Below are 15985 nucleotides of genomic sequence, written 5' to 3'. Positions count from 1 at the left end.
TTTGTTTGAGATGGGGTCTCACTCTGTCGCCCAGGCTGGAGAGCAGTGGCGTGATCTCAGCTCACAGAAACCTCCGCCTCCTGGACTCAAGCGATCCTCCCACCTCTCAGCCTTCCAGGCAGCTGGGACTACAGGCGCACACCACCATCCCCAGCTAATTTTTGAGGTTTTTTAAAATTACTATTTTTTAAGAGATGGGGTCTTGCTATGTAGCCCAGGCTGGTCTCAAAGGATCCACCTGCCTTGGCCTCCAAACATGCTGGGATTACAGGCCTGAGCCACCGCGCCTGGCCAAAGTGAGGTTCTTCATCGTATTTTCTTTTTTTCTTTTTTTTTTTTTTTTCCGAGACAGAGTCTTGTTCTGTCACCCAGGCTGGACTACAGTGGTACAATCTTGCCTCACTGCAACCTCCGCCTCCTGGGTTCAAGAAATTCTCCTGCCTCAGCCTCCCAAGTAGCTGGGATTACAGGCGCCCACCATCACACCCAACTAATTTTTGTATTTTTAGTAGAGACGGGGTTTTACCGTGTTGGCCAGGCTGGTCTTGAACTCCTGACCTCAGGTGATCCACCTGCCTCAGCCTTCCAAAGTGCTAGGATTACAGCCGTGAGCCACTGCGCCTGGCTCAAGACCCCGTCTGTTAAAAAAACCAAAACTATCAGTTCTCGCTGGATGGACGTCTCCATTTGGAAGTGGTGAAGGCACCTCACACTCAACATATTCCAAGCCAAATTCATGATCGCGGCTGGGCGTGATGGCTCATGCCAGTAATCCTAACACTTTGCAAGCGGAGGCAAGAGAATCACTTGAGTTCAGGAGTTCGAGACCAGCCTGGGCAACACAGTGAGACCCTGTCTCTAAAAAATAAAAATAGGCTGGACACGGTGGCTCACACCTGTAATCCCAGCACTTTGGGAGGCCGATGTGGGCAGATCACTTGAGGTCAGGAGTTCGAGACCAGCCTGGCCAACATGGTGAAACCCTGTCTCTAGTAAAAATATTTTAAAATTAGGCTGAGCAAGGTGGCTCATGCCTGTAATCCCAGCACTTTGGGAGGCCGAGGCGGGCGGCTCACGAGTCAGGAGATCGAGACCATCCTGGCTAATGTGGTGAAACCCCATCTCTACTAAAAATACAAAAAATTAGCTGTGCAAGGTGGCGAGTGCTTGTAGTCTCAGCTACTCTGGAGGCTGAGGCAGGAGAATGGCATGAACCCAGGAGGTGGAGCTTGCGGTGAGCCAAGATCGCGCCACTGCACTCCAGCTGGGACAACAGAGCGAGACTCTGTCTCAAAAAAAAAAAAAAAGGCCGGGTGCGGTGGCTCACACCTGTAATCCCAGCACTTTGGGAGGCCGAGGCGGGTGGATCAGGTCAGGAGTTCAAAACCAGCCTGGCCAAGATGCTGAAACCCCGTCTCTACTAAAAATACAAAAAAATTAGCTGGGCGTGGTGGCAGGTGCCTATAATCTCAGCCAATCGTGAGGCTGAGGCAGAGAACTGCCTGAATCCGGGAGGCGGAGGTTGCAGTGATCCGAGATTGTGCCACTGCACTCCAGCCTGAGCAACAGAGCGAGACTCGTCTAAATAAAATAAACTAAAATAATTTTAAAAAATTAGCCAGGCATGGTGGCAGGTGCCCGTAGTCCCAGATACTCGAGAGGCTGAGGCAGGAGAATCGCTTGAACCCGGGAGGTGGAGGTTGCAGTGAGCCGCGATCGCACCACTGCACTCCAACCTGGGCAACAGGGTGAGACCCCATCTCAAAAATAAAAACAAATTGATGATCCCGCTCCCCATTTGCTCCTCGTTCAGCTTTCCTATCTCAATGTCTATCACCGTTGGCCAGGCCACAACTCTACAGGCAATCCTCTCCTCTTTCCTCTCGCTGGTCATTTACCAAGTCCTTAGTCCTGCACAGTTCACTTTCCTCCCTCCCCACTGCTGCCACCGTAGTTCAAACTGCCAGCGCCTCTCGTCCGGATGACCTCAACAGCTGCCTAACTGGGCTCCTTGTCACTAGTTTTGGCCCTTCCAGTCCATCCACATCGCAACCCCTGTGAGCTTTTATGTCATCTCCTATTACATTATATTCTCCTTCAGCCAGTGTCTAAACTCTCTGCAAAGGGAAACGGAGCTCTTCATGTTCAAGCTCCTCCTTCCCTTCCCAGCCTCATCTTCCTCACTCTCCCTCCGGTGCTCTGGGCTCCAGCCACACTGAATTTCTTGCCCTGTCTTTACCTGACCCACCTGCTCTCTCCTCTGGGTTTTTGGACACTGTAACTCTATCTCATTTTCAAACATCAGTCTTATCTAATGTCCTAATTTGGGTTAGGTGCCTGTCCTGTGTCCTGTCTTGCTAACATGCACTTACTGGCGTGACCTCACACTGAGCTGAGATTGCCCGTGAGTGTGTCCATCACAAGGCCACGGCTACTCATTGTTGTATTCCCAACACCCAGCCCTGCTAGACACAGCAGATACCCAGGGGTTGTATTCTGAGCCAAAAAGTGAAAACAGAATAGGTGGGCTAGAAGTCATCAAAAGCAATGTGGGCACGGTGGCTTACCCCTGTAATCCTAGCACTTTGGGAGGCCGACTTGGGCAGATCACCTGAGGTTGGGAGTTAGAGACTAGCCTGGCCAACATGGTGAAAACCCATGTCTAATAAAAATAGAAAAATTAAGGCCGGCCACGGTGGCTCACGCCTGTAATTCCAGCACTTTGGGAGGCCAAGACGGGTGGATCACTTGAGGTCAGGAGTTCCAGACCAGCCTGGCCAACATGGTGAAACCCTGTCTCTACTAAAAATACAAAAACTAGCTGGGCCTAGTGGCAGGCACCTGTAATCCTAGCTACTTGGGAGGCTGAGACAGGAGAATTGCTTGAACCTGGGAGGTGGAGGTTGCAGTGAGCCGAGATCATGCCACTGCTCTCAGCCTGGGAGAAAGAGCAAGACTCTGTCTCAAAAAAAAAAAAAAAAAAAAAAAATTAGCCGGGCGTTGTGGCGCACACCTGTAGTCCCAGCTACTTGAGAGGCTGAGGCAGGAGAATCACTCGAACCCAGGAAGCGGAGGTTGCAGTAAGCCGAGATCGCACCACTGCACTCCAGCCTGAGCATCACAGCAAGACTCTGTCTCAAAACAAACAAACAAACAAAGTTACTCTATCAGTTAGCTTTTGCTGCAAAGTAAACCATGCCAATCCTTAGTGGCTTAAAATAACAATCACTTAGCCATCTTATAATTACACAGGTCAGCAGCTGGGGTTGGGCTCAGCTGGGCAGTTCTCCAAGTCTTGGCCAGTTTCACTCATGCATGAGGTCAGATGCTGATTGGCGGGGGCTGGCTGATCTTGGATGGCCCTCAGCTGACACAGTTTATCTCTACTTCCTGTGGTCTCCCATCCTACAGCAGGGCCGCCTGGACTGAGTCCGTGGCTATTGGCAGGGTTCCAAGAGACCAAGGTCTCTTAAGGTGTAGCCGTGGAATTGACACAATGTCAGTCCCCCTACATTCTTTTTGTTATTTTCCCCAATTTAAATCTTTTAATTTAAAAGTAAAGTTTACTGTTGAAAATGCAAACTTGGGGCCGGGCGCAGTGGCTCACGCCTGTAATCCCAGCACTTTGGGAGACCGAGGCAAGTGGATCACGAGGTCAGGAGATTGAGACCATCCTGGCTAACATGGTGAAACCCCGTCTCTACTAAAAATATAAAAAAACTAGCAGCTGGGTGTGGTGGTGGGCGCCTTAATCCCAGCTACTCGGGAGGCTGAGTTCAGAAGAATGGCTTGAACCCGGGAGGCAGAGGTTGCACTGAGCCAAGATTGCGCCACTGCACTCCAGCCTGGGTGAAAGAGCGAGACTCCGTCTCAAAAATAATAATAAAAAAAGAAAATGCAAACTTGGGGAGGGCAGAAAGGTCACACACAAGGCTGCCACGTCACACCTGGAGAGTTGCACAGCTGCCGAGCAGAGGTGCTCCTTGCTTCCCAGAAGGTGCAGCCGCCGAACTACCCTGCATTCTATTGATGAAAGCAAGGCACAAGGCCAGTCGAAACTCCAGCAGGCTTTGTCTGCTTGCAGGATCATCACTTTTGTTTAGTTTTGTTTGTTTGAGACAGGGTCTCATTTTGTCACCCAGGCTGCAGTGCAGTGGCAGAGTCACAGCTCACTGCAGCCTCGACCACCTGGGCTCAAAGTGTCCTCCCAACTTAACCTTGTGATTGGTAGGAACTACAGGTGCGCGGCACCGCGCCCAGCTAAGTTTTGTATTTTTTTATAGAGATGGGGGTTTCACCATGTTGGCCAGGTTGGTCTAGAACTCCTGAGCTCAAGCAGCCCTCCTGCCTCAGCCTCCCTTACTGCTGGGAAGGACCCTCTTTTTTTGTGAGATGGAGTCTCGCTCTATCGCCCAGGCTGGAGTGTAGTGACGCAATCTTGGCTCACTGCATCCTCCGCCTCCTAGGATCAAGTGATTTTCCTGCCTCAGCCTCCTGAGTAGCGGGGATTACAGGTACCTGCCACCACGCCTGGCTATGTTTTGTATTTTTAGTAGAGACGGGGTTTCGCCATGTTGCTTAGGCTGGTCTTGAACTCCTGAGCTCAGCTGATCTGCCTGCCTCAGCCTCCCAAAGTGCTGGGATTACAGGTGTGAGCCACTGCACCCAGCAGGATCATTTTTTAATTCAAACGAGGGCATTTCTTTAGCAGGGGTACCTTTTTTAATGAGTCCCACAAAAGTTTCTTATGAGCTAACAGGGCCCTGATATTCAAATGAAAGTTAGCACAGAGCTGGTTACTAAAGAATATGCAAGGGCACAGCGTACGCAACGCAGCAAAATGAAGTCAGCACAAAACTAAAGACACAACTCTTATTAATGTATCAGAATAAATCAATGAGGAATAGAGAGAAACGGGAGCAAGGAAAAACAACAAAGACTCAGTGAGGTTAATATGTCTACATTGAATTCAGAAGTCACCAGAAAAACAAAGCACACAAAATATGATTTATTTCTATAAAAGGCAAATCTATAGAGATAGGAAATAGATTAGTGGTTGCCTAGGGCTGGGAGTAGGAATGGAGGTTGATTGTAAATGGGCACAAAGTTTGATTTCAGTATGATGGGAATGCTCCAAAATTAGACTGTGGCAATGGCGGGATAACTCTGTAATAGACTAAAACTCATTGAATTCTTGCTCAAAATAGGTGAATTCGTGGTGTGGAAATTGTTTCTCAATGAACATATTCTTTTTATTTTGTTTTGCTTTTTGAGACGGAGTCTTGCTCTGTCTAGAGATGGGGTTTTACCATGTTGACCCAGCTGGTCTCCAATTCCTGACTTGAGGTGATCTGCCCACCTCAGCGTCCCAAGTGCCAGGATTACAGGCATGAGCCCCCGTGCCCGGCCCCAGCAAACAGATTCTTTAAATATTGTCACTTGTCAGTCTTAGCGCAATAAGACCAAAGGAAGCTTGCAGCAAGCACCACCTCTGAGGTATTCTGGCAAAAAAAAAAAAAAAACACACAAAACCAAACCTGAGCCTGGCTGTCATCCAACCACCACTTTACAGGAAATTTAAGGAATAGGAAACAATTTAAATAGCATCACAAGGAAGCAAAGAAGCAAGTCCAGAGGGCCGGGTGCGGTGGCTCACACCTGTAATCACGAGGTCAGGAGATCGAGACCATCCTGGCTAACATGGTGAAACCGTATCTCTACTAAAAATACAAAAATTACCTGGGCGTGGTGGCAGGCGCCTTAATCCCAGCTACTCGGGAGGCTGAGTTCAGAAGAATGGCTTGAACCCGGGAGGCGGAGGTTGCAGTGAGCGGAAATTGCGCCACTGCACTCCAGCCTAGGTGACAGAGCGAGACCCCCTGTTTCAAAAAAAAAAAAAAGTCCAGAGTGTGAGATACTTTACATGACAAACAGCCCAGAGTTGTCGTCTTTTCATACATGATATGAAAAATAAAATGGCCAGGCGCGGTGGCTCATGCCTGTAATCCCAGCACTTTGGGAGGCTGAGGCGGGCGGATCACCTCAGGCTGGGAGTTCGAGACCAGCCTGACCAACATGGAGAAACGCCGTCTCTACTAAAAACACAAAATTAGCCAGGCGTGGTGGCACATGCCTGTAATCCCAGCTACTAGGGAGGCTGAGACAGGAGAATTGCTTGAACCCGGGAGGTGGAGGTTGTGGTGAGCCGAGATTGCGCCATTGTACTCCAGCCTGGGCAATAAGAGTGAAACTCCATCTTTAAAAAAAAAAAAGAAAAGAAAGAAAGAAAAAGGCAGGAAGGGGCCGGGCGCAGTGGCTCACGCCTGTAATCCCACCACTCTGAGAGGCTGAGGTGGGCAGATCACCTGAGGTCAGGAGTTCGAGACCATCCTGGCGAACATGGCGAAACCCTGTCTCTACTAAAAATACAAAAATTAGGGCCGAGCGCAGTGGCTCATGCCTGTAATCCCAACACTTTAGAAGGCTTAGGCAGGCAGATTACCTGAGATTGGGAGTTAGAGACCAGCCTGGCCAACATGGTGAAACCCTGTCTCTACTAAAAATACAAAAAATTAGCCGGGCGTGGTAGTGGACACCTGTAGTTCCAGCTACTCGGGAGGCTGAGGCAGGAGAATGGCGTGAACCTGGGAGGCAGAGGTTGCAGTGAGCCGAGATCGTGCCACTGCACTCCAGCCTGGGCGGCAGAGCGAGACTCCATCTCAAAAAAAGAAAAAAAAATTATTTATCAGAAACCAATAGTAAACCTCAATGGTGAAACACTAGAGTCATTCCTATTAAAATCAAGTATTCAATAGAATTCAATAATGCCCATTATTATATCTCTTATTTAATACTTCTCTGAAGCTCCAAGTCAATGCAGAAAGAAGTTAGAATTAAATAAGAACTTGGCTGGGCGCGGTGGCTCACACCTGTAAACCCAGCACTGTGGGAGGCTGAGGCGGGCGGATCATGAGGTCAGGAGATCGAGACCATCCTGGCTAACACGGTGAAACCGCGTCTCTACTAAAAATACAACAAATTAGCCGGGCGTGGTGGCAGGTGCCTGTAGTCCCAACTCGGGAGGCTGAGGCAGGAGAATGGTGTGAACCTGGGAGGCGGAGCTTACAGTGAGCTGAGATCGCGCCACTGCACTCCAGCCTGGGCGACAGAGCAAGACTCCACCTCAAAAAAAAAAAAAAATTAGCCGGGCATGGTGGCGGGCGCCTGTAGTCCCAGCTACTAGGGAGGCTGAGGCAGGAGAATGGTGTGAACCTGGGAGGCAGAGGTTGCAGTGAGCCGAGATCGTGCCAGTGCACTCCAGCCTGGGCAACACAGTGAGACTCTGTCTCAAACAAACAAAAAGAACTAATAAGACAGAGTTCAGTAAGGCAGTTGGGTACAAGATAACTATCAAAAATCATGGATTTGGGGCTGGGCGCAGTGGCTCATGCCTGTAATCTCAGCACTTTGGGAGGCTGAGGCTGGCAGATCGTTGAGCCCAGGCATTTGAGACCAGACAGAGCAACATGGCGAAACCCCATCTATACAAAAAAAAAAAAGTGTTTTTTGTATATATCAGTGGAAGTATAGATCAATCAGAAATATAAAATAGGGCCGGACGCGGTGGCTCACGCCTGTAATCCCAGCACTTTGGGAGGCCGAGGTGGGCAGATTGCCTGAGGTCAGGAGTTCAAGACCAGCCTGGCCAACATGGTTAAACCCTGTCTCTACTAAATATACAAAAATTAGCCGGGCGTGGTGGCACATACCTGTAATCCCAGCTACTTGGGAGGCTGAGGCAGGAGAATTGCTTGAACCCGGGAGGCGGAGGTTGCAGTGAGCTGAGATCATGCCACTACACTCCAGCCTGGCTGACAGAGCGAGACTGTCTCAAAAAAGAAAAAAAAAAAATAAAACGGGGGAGAGCCCATTTATAATATCAATAGCCTCCTAAATACTTGGGAACAAAGTTAATTAGAAATATGTGAGACCGCTATACATCTAACTATACAATTGTACTTAAGATCATTTCAGGCCAGGCGCAGTGGCTCACGCCTGTCATCTCAGCACTTTGGGAGGCCGAGGCGGGCAGATCACCTGAGGTCAGGAGTTCAAGACTAGCCTGGCCAACATGGTGAAACCCCATCTCTACTAAAAATAAAAATTTAGCCAGGCGTGGTGGCGTGCGCCTGTAGTCCCAGCTACTCAGGAGGCTGAAGCAGGAGAATCGTTTGAACCCGGAGCAGAGGTTGCAGTGAGCCGAGATTGTGCCACTGCACTCCAGCCTAGGCGACAGAGTGAGACTTTGTCTAAAAAAAAAACAAAAAAATCATTTCAGCAAGGAGACTGGAATAAAATTGGAGGATTTTCCTGAGAAAATTCATTTTTGAACATATCTCCAATTCTTGGGCTGGGTGCAGTGGCTCAAGTCTGTCATCCCAGCACTTTGGGAGGGCGAGGTGGGTGGATCACCTGAGGTCAGGATTTTGAGACTAGCCTGGCCAACATGGTGAAATCCCATCTCTACTAAATACAAAAAAGTAGCCAGGTGTGGTGGCACATGCCTGTAATTCCAGCTACTTGGGAGGCTGGGGCAGGAGAATCACTTGAACCTGGGAGGCAGAAGTTGCAGTGAGCCGAGATTGTGCCATTGCACTCGAGCCTGGGCCACAAGAGCGAAACTTTGTCTCAAAAAAAAAAAAAAAAGAAAAAAGAAAAGAAAAAGAAAAGAAAAAAATTTTCCAATTGTCTTTTAATTAATCTATAAATTCAGAACAGCCCACCAAAAAACCTACATGGGTCTTGAGAGAACTTTTCTTTTTTTTTTTTGAGACGGAGTCTCGCTCTGTCGCCCAGGCTGGAGTGCAGTGGTGCGATCTCGGCTCACTGCAAGCTCCGCCTCCCAGGTTCACGCCATTCTCCTGCCTCAGTCTCCCAAGTAGCTGGGACTACAGGCGCCCGCCACCATACCCGGCTAATTTTTTGTATTTTAGTAGAGACGGCGTTTCACCGTGTTCGCCAGGATGGTCTCGATCTCCTGACCTCGTGATGTGCCCACCTCGGCCTCCCAAAGTGCTGGGATTACAGGCGTGAGCCACCGCACGTGGCCGAGAGAACTTTTCAAGTTGATTCTGAAGTTCATCTAGCAGAGTAAAAGTACAAAATCAGTGAAATTTTGAAGAAAAAAATGTTCTACCAGATATAAAAACGTACTATAATGGTATTATATTTAAAATCTTATCGACATAAGAACAAACAGATCAGAGGAAATGAATAGAAAGATTCTAGAACCAGACATAGGAAAATTTGAAACATAATAAACATGTCATTTCAAATCACTTTAGATATGGATTTTTTTTTTGAGACGAGGTCTTGATCGGTCGCCAGGCTAGAGTGCAGTGGCTCAATCTCGGCTCACTGCCCCCTCCGACTCCCTAGTTCAAGCGATTCTCCTGCCTCAGTCTTCCGAGTAGCTGGGATTACAGGTACGTGCCACCACACCTGGCTAATTTTTGCATTTTTAGTAGAGAAGAGGTTTCACTATGTTGGTCATGCTGGTCTTGAACTCCTGACATCATGATCTGCCCGCCTCGGCCTCCCAAAGTGCTGGGATTACAGGCGTGAGTCACCGCGCCAGGCCTTGTTTTGTTTTTTTGAGACATAGTGTCTGTCACCCAGGCTGGAGTAAGGTGGTGTCATCAAGTCTCACTGCAAACTCCAAGTCTTGGGCTCAAGCAATTCTCTCTCCTCAGCCTCTTAAGTAGCTGGGACTACAAGCACAGACAACCGTGCCGTTAATTTTTGTATTTTTAGTAAAGAGAAGGTCTCAGTATGTTGCCTACACTGGTCTCAAACTCCTGGGCTTAAGCGATTCCCCCCACCTAAGCCTCCTAAAGTGTTGGCATTACAGGCATGAGCCACCAAGCGTGCATAGATTTTTTTATTTCTTCTTTGTTCTTTTTCTTTTTTTCAACACAGAGTCTGGCCCTGTTGGCCATGCTGGAGTGTAGTGCTGTGATCATGGCTCACTGCAGCCTCCACCTCCTGGGCTCAAGCGATCTTCCCACTATAGCCTCCGGAGTAGCTGGGACTACAGGTGCATGCCACCACATCCAACAATTTTTTGTAGAGATGGGGGTCTCACAGTGTTGCCCAGGCTGGTCTTGAAATCCTGGTCTCAAGGTCTCAAGCGATCCTCCCACTTTGGCCTCCTAGAGTGCTGGGATTTCAGGCATGAGCCACTGTGCTGAGCCTGGGTTTTTTTTTTTTTTAAATACCATAAAGTCTATTGATTTTTTTTTTTTTTTTGAGACAGAGTTTTGCTCTGCCACCCAGGCTGGAGTGCAGTGGCATGATCTCAGCTCACAGTAACCTCTGGCTCCCGGGTTCAAGTGATTCTCCTGCCTCAGCCTCCTGAGAAGCTGGGATTACATGGGGATTATACCCCCATGCCCGGCTAATTTTTTGTGTATTTTTAGTAGAGATGGGGTTTCACTATGTTGGCTAGACTGGTCACGAACTCCTGACCTCATGATCCGCCCGCCTTGGCCTCCCGAAGTGCTGGGATAAGAGGCATGAGCCACCGTGCCCGGCCTTTGTATTTTTAGTAGAGAAGGGGTTTCACCATGTTGGCCAGGCTGGTCACGAACTCCTGGCCTCATGATCTGCCCGCCTTGGCCTCCCGAAGTGCTGGGATAAGAGGCATGAGCCACTGTGCCCGGCCTTTGTATTTTTAGTAGAGAAAGGGTTTCACCATGTTGGCCAGGCTGGTCTCAAACTCCTGACGTCAGGTGATCCACCCGCCTCAGATTCCCAAAGTGCTGGGATTACAGAAGTGAGCCACCGAGCCTGGTTAATGATATTTTTTAACATCTTATTTCCTTCTCATAGTGCTTAGTACACTGCCACGTATCTAGGGGCTCTCCGGACGGACTGAGTGAGTTCTTGTTTCTTATTAAAGCAAATTTTCAATCAGGCAGGGAGACTTACACTTGGGGTTGTGACCTATGACCTGGAGATTGTTTCAAAGGCGTTTCAATAGCAAGTGAACTATCTATGGCCGCAGCAGCCGTGAAAAGCACAGGACCGTATCACGACAGCCACCTCTGCGCAGCACCAGGATGTTTTGTATCTGTTTATAATCCCGAATGCTACATCAAAAATGTTTCTGTGTCTATTTTTGGTGCCCTATCAACCATGTCTGCCCGTTAGTTCCATGTATTGAGAGAACGGGCAGTGCAGTCACAGCAGCAATCTACGTGTAGGGTTTCTGCCGTCTCAACAGTTACGTAGGAAGAGGCACTTTTGGAGAGACTTCGGCGGGTCTGGGGAGACACTGTACAGAAGCTTCTTTGTGAAAGAGACGGCCGATAGCTTCTTTCCCCAGCACAGACAGCTGCATAGCCACGGCAGCCCCTGTAATCAACCCGGCAGCAGAGCTGTCTTTGTAGGTAGGTTTGTGAATGTGTGGACCAAATCCTTAATTTGGCCACCCCTATTGGCCACTCATTGCTCTCAAATTACCTGTCTGTCTTCACTGCTCCTCTCAGGAGACCCCTACGCTTACCAGTTCCACTTTCTCGACTTCCCTGAGCTTCAACCAAATGCAATCTGGCTTCCAACACCATTTCGAAACTCCTCTTGAAGGTCACTAATGACCTAATCGCTATATCCAATGGCTTTCCCTCAGTGCTAATCTGACTTATGTCTCTGCAGAATTTAATACGACTGACACCCCCTTTTATTCTTTTTTTTTTTTTTTTTTTGATATGGAGTCTCACTCTGTCACCCAGGCTGGGGTGCAGTGGTGCAATCTCGGCTCACCACAACTTCTGCCTCCCAGGTTCAAGTGATTCTCCGGCCTCAGCCTCCTGAGTAGCTGGGATTACAGCCGCGTGCCACCGTGCCTGGCTACTTTTTGTATTTTTAGTAGACACAGGGTTTCACCATTTTGGTCAGGCTGGTCTCGAACTCCTGATCTCATTATCTGCCCGCCTTGACCTCCCAAAGTGCTGGGATTACAGGCGTGAGCCACTGTGCCCGGCCAACAGCTTCCCTTCTATTTGGAATGCGTGTCCCCTTTTACAACTCCTTCGTGGTCATTTGTACCTGGGTGATCCTTGGGTACCTGCGGATCCCTGATCCTCTGAACCAACATGTGCTAAAAGGAACTTTGTCTTCCTCTGCCTTCCATCAGCAAGTGTTCCTAGCATTCCCATTTTTTGTTAATATTCTCAGGGTGGAAAGATGGAAAGTCAATTTTTATTATAAGATCTCCAATCTGGGCCAGGTGCGGTGGCTCACGCTGGTAATCCCAGCACTTTGGGAAGCTGAGGTGGGAGGATCACCTGAGGTCGGAGTTCAAGACCAGCCTGGCGAATACGGTGAAACCCTGTCTCTACTAAAAATACAAAAATTAGCTGGGCGTGGTGGGGCACACCTGTAATTCCAGCTACTTGGGGGCCTGAGACAGGAGAATCGCTCGAACCCGGGAGACAAGTTGTGGTGAGCTGAGATTGTGACGTTGCACTCCAACCTGGGCGACAGAGCGAGACTGTGTCAAAAAAAAAAATAAATAAAAATAAAAAATAAAGAGCTGCAATCTGATCAGCTGCTTGTGGCTTCCCTCTATAGTGCTATTCCTATTTATCCTTTCCTTTCTATTGTCATTGCTCCCATGTATTACGTTTGGTTATCCTCCTCTTTAATCATTGCTATGGAATATTTGTTAATATTTCTGATATATAACTATGATGACATCATCCTCCACGCAAAATCATACAGCTCCCTTGGCCACAAAATAGGATGCAAGATTGGGTGCGTTGGTGCAAGCCTGCAGTCTCCCAACTACTTGGGAGGCCAAGGTGGGATTGCTTGAGCTCAGTTTAAGGCCAGTCTGTGCAACGTGGCAAGATCCCTCCCTCTCCCCACTTTAGTTTTTGAGACAGGGTCTCGCTCTGTTACCCAGGCTGGAGTCCACTGGTGCAATCACAATTCACTGCAGCCTCAACCTCCTGGACTCAGGAGATCCTCCTGCTTCAGCCTCTGAAACTGCTAAGATATGGCTCACGCCTGTAATCCCAGCACTTTGGGAGGCCGAGGTGGGCAGATCACGAGGTCAGGAGATCGAGGCCATCCTGGCTAACACGGTGAAACCCCGTCTCTATTAAAAATACAAAAAATTGGCCGGGTGTGGTGGCACGTGCCCATAGTCTCAGCTACTTGGGAGGCTGAGGCAGGAGAATTGCTTCAACCCGGGAGGTGGAGGTTGCAGTGAGCCAAGATCACGACACTGCACTCCAGCCTGGGCAACAGAGCGAGATGCCGACTCAAATAAATAAATAAAAAAAGGTTTTTATAGACATGGAGTCTCGCTATGTTGCCCAGGCTGGGCTCAAGTCATCCTTCCGCATGGGCCTCCCAAGTGCCAGAAACTGAAGCAATGTTCACTGAGTTATTCCTGCCTCCACAATCTTTGTTTGATCTTGGTCCAACTCTTCTGTACCATGTACTCCACACTACCCTCATCTAACGAATTCCCTGCTCCTATTCATAGTGGGCCTAGGGAGGGAAAAAGGTTAAACAGGAGAAGAAAAAGATCAGTGTGAGGGGAAAGTTGAGGCGTGAAAACTGGAGCTCCCCTGTCCCTGACAACTATAACAGGGCCCAGTTCGTTTTCTTTTTTCTTTTTCTTTTTTTTGAGACAGAGTTGTGCTCTTGTTGCCCAGGCTGGAGTGCAATGGTGTGATCTCGGTTCACTGCACCCTCCCACTCCTGGGTTCAAGCGATTCTCCTGCCTCAGCCTCTGGAGTAGCTGGGATTACAGGCATGCACCACCACGCCCAGCTAATTTTTGTATATATATATAATTTTTCTTTTGAAACACAGTCTCACACTGTCGCCTGGGCTGGAGTGCAATGGGAGGATCTCGGCTCACTGTAACCTCCGCCTCCCGGGTTCAAGAGATTCTCCTGCCTCAGCCTCCCGAGTAGCTGGGATGACAGGCATGCACCACCATGCCAAGCTAATTTTTTCTATTTTTAGTAGAGACGGGGTTTCACTATATTGGCCAGGCTGGTCTCGAACTCCTGACCTTGTGATCCTCCCGCCTTGGCCTCCCAAAGTGCTGGGATGACAGGCATGAGCCACCGCGCCCGGCCAGGGCCCAGTTCGTTACCCTGAGTCTAAAAGTGTCTGAAAAAGGCCCATGACCAGGCTTAGCCGAGAAAACTAGGACGCGGGCTGGGCGCGGTGGCTCACCCCTGTCATCCCAGCGCTTTGGGAGGCCGAGGCGGGCGGATCATCTGAGGTCGGGAGTTCGAGACCAGCCTGGCCAACATGGTGAAACCCCATCTCTATTAAAAATACAAAAGCTGGGGGTGGTGGCGGGGGCCTGAAATCCCAGCTACTCGAGAGGCTGAGGCAGGAGAATCACTTGAACCCGGGAAGGCGGACGTTGTGGTAACCCGAGATCGCACCACTGCACTCCAGCCTGGGGAACAAGAGGGAAACTCCGTCTCAAAAAAAAAAAAAAAAAAAAAAAGAAAAGAAAAAAGAAAAGAAAACCAGGGCGCGGTAGTGACAGCCGCAGATTTCGGGAAAGAAGACCTGCCATGACAGAAACCGTTACAGCCTCCGTCGTTCTTTTCCGCAGGTCGGGCCTCGGGCCCCGGTGTGACCCAGGTCTCTCGCTGGCTTTTTTCAGGAGCAGTCCCGGCCGGCCCCGCCTCAGCCCTTCTCGTTCCCCGGGGGCCGCTCCCTTTCGGCAGTCGCAGTTCCCGCCTCTGGGCTCCGGCGCCCGCTGAGCCGACAGAGGAGAGGCGTCTCGTGCGCTCGTTCCAGCCGCTTCGGGCGCCGAGTTCCAGGACCCGCCCCCCGCGCCAGTTGCCAGGGAGCGGTTGCCATAGAGCTGAGCAGTTGTCCGCGTGCGCAGGCGGAAGTCCCGGATTGAGGCGCCGCCATTTTTGCTGCCCGGACGCGGAGCGAGAGGCTGAGAGAGTCGGCGATACTATCCGCTTCCATCCGTCGCGCAGACCCTGCCGGAGCCGCTGCCGCTATGGATGATCGAGAGGATCTGGTGTACCAGGCGAAGCTGGCCGAGCAGGCTGAGCGATACGACGGTGAGTTGGGGGGGCAACGGGGGGCTGGAATTCTCGGACCCTCTGCCGCCGCCCACAGAGGCCGGGAACAGGAGACAAAATGGCGGCATCGTCTGCGAGCTTGGCCCGGGGGCTTGGGTTCGGGAAGCAGGAAATGGCCTGGGAGCTCCCGGGGCGATGGGAGGCTCTATGCCCTGGAATGTGACCCCTTCGCCGTCCTTAGCTGCAAACAACTCGCGGGCCGGGAGGCCGGGGCGACAGGGTGGAGGAGTTGGTTGTAAAATGGCGGCTGGGGGGAGGGCGAGTCCCGGGGCGGGGGAGGGGGAGGAGATGGCGGGTGCTGTCTCCGAACGAGCCACCCTCATGGGAGCTTCTGGGACGGCCTTGGGATGTGGAGAACAATTGGGTGGGGTGACGGGGGAAGCAGCACCCGCCACATGGGAGAGAGCGAAGACCGGGAGCTGTAGCGCGGGCGCCTTTCAGGGAAATATGGCGGGTGGGGGCGGTGGCTTTTCCCCGGAGGCCCCGTGTGGGGCGGCGGCCGTGGAGTCTCACAAAGGAGAACCTTTGAGAGCGATGGGCTTCCTCAGGCCTGAGGTGGGGGACAGTCGTGGATGATGGTGGGGGGAGAGGGGTGAGTGGGAATCACTGCAGTTCGTCTTCGGGCGGTGGCAGGCTCCCATGCTGCGATCGGGTTTCTTTCCCGTAGGCCGGCACCTCGTAGTGAGGGGTTTTGGGGCTTCTCCTCGTCGTCGTCTTCTGGGGAGGCCCAGAAAATCCTCACTCCCTCCCTTTCCTCAGACTTAAAACAGGAGACCTCGAAGTTCCTGTAACCTTTCTCTGACTCCATCACCCGTGGGTTCTGATGGATAGAACCAGGAGGCCAC

At 50.5% G+C, this 15985-nt stretch overlaps 1 protein-coding gene across 4 annotated transcripts in view; it reads left to right on the top strand.

Annotated features, from left to right (window-relative positions):
* Positions 1–11337: 11337 nt before the first annotated feature.
* Positions 11338–15985, top strand: part of YWHAE (tyrosine 3-monooxygenase/tryptophan 5-monooxygenase activation protein epsilon) — a 59356-nt gene continuing 54708 nt past the window's right edge. Inside the window, exons 1-2 of one of the 4 annotated variants that reach the window (XM_054669762.2) lie at positions 11338–11450; positions 14654–15119. In XM_054669762.2, coding sequence (XP_054525737.1) covers positions 15056–15119 — 64 coding nt within the window. In that variant the 5' untranslated portion in view covers positions 11338–11450; positions 14654–15055. 4 annotated transcript variants of the gene reach the window in all.

This window comes from Pan troglodytes, chromosome 19 (assembly GCF_028858775.2).
Source record: "Pan troglodytes isolate AG18354 chromosome 19, NHGRI_mPanTro3-v2.0_pri, whole genome shotgun sequence".
Classification (NCBI taxonomy): domain Eukaryota; kingdom Metazoa; phylum Chordata; class Mammalia; order Primates; family Hominidae; genus Pan; species Pan troglodytes.
This window is presented reverse-complemented; position numbering and strand designations above follow the sequence as displayed.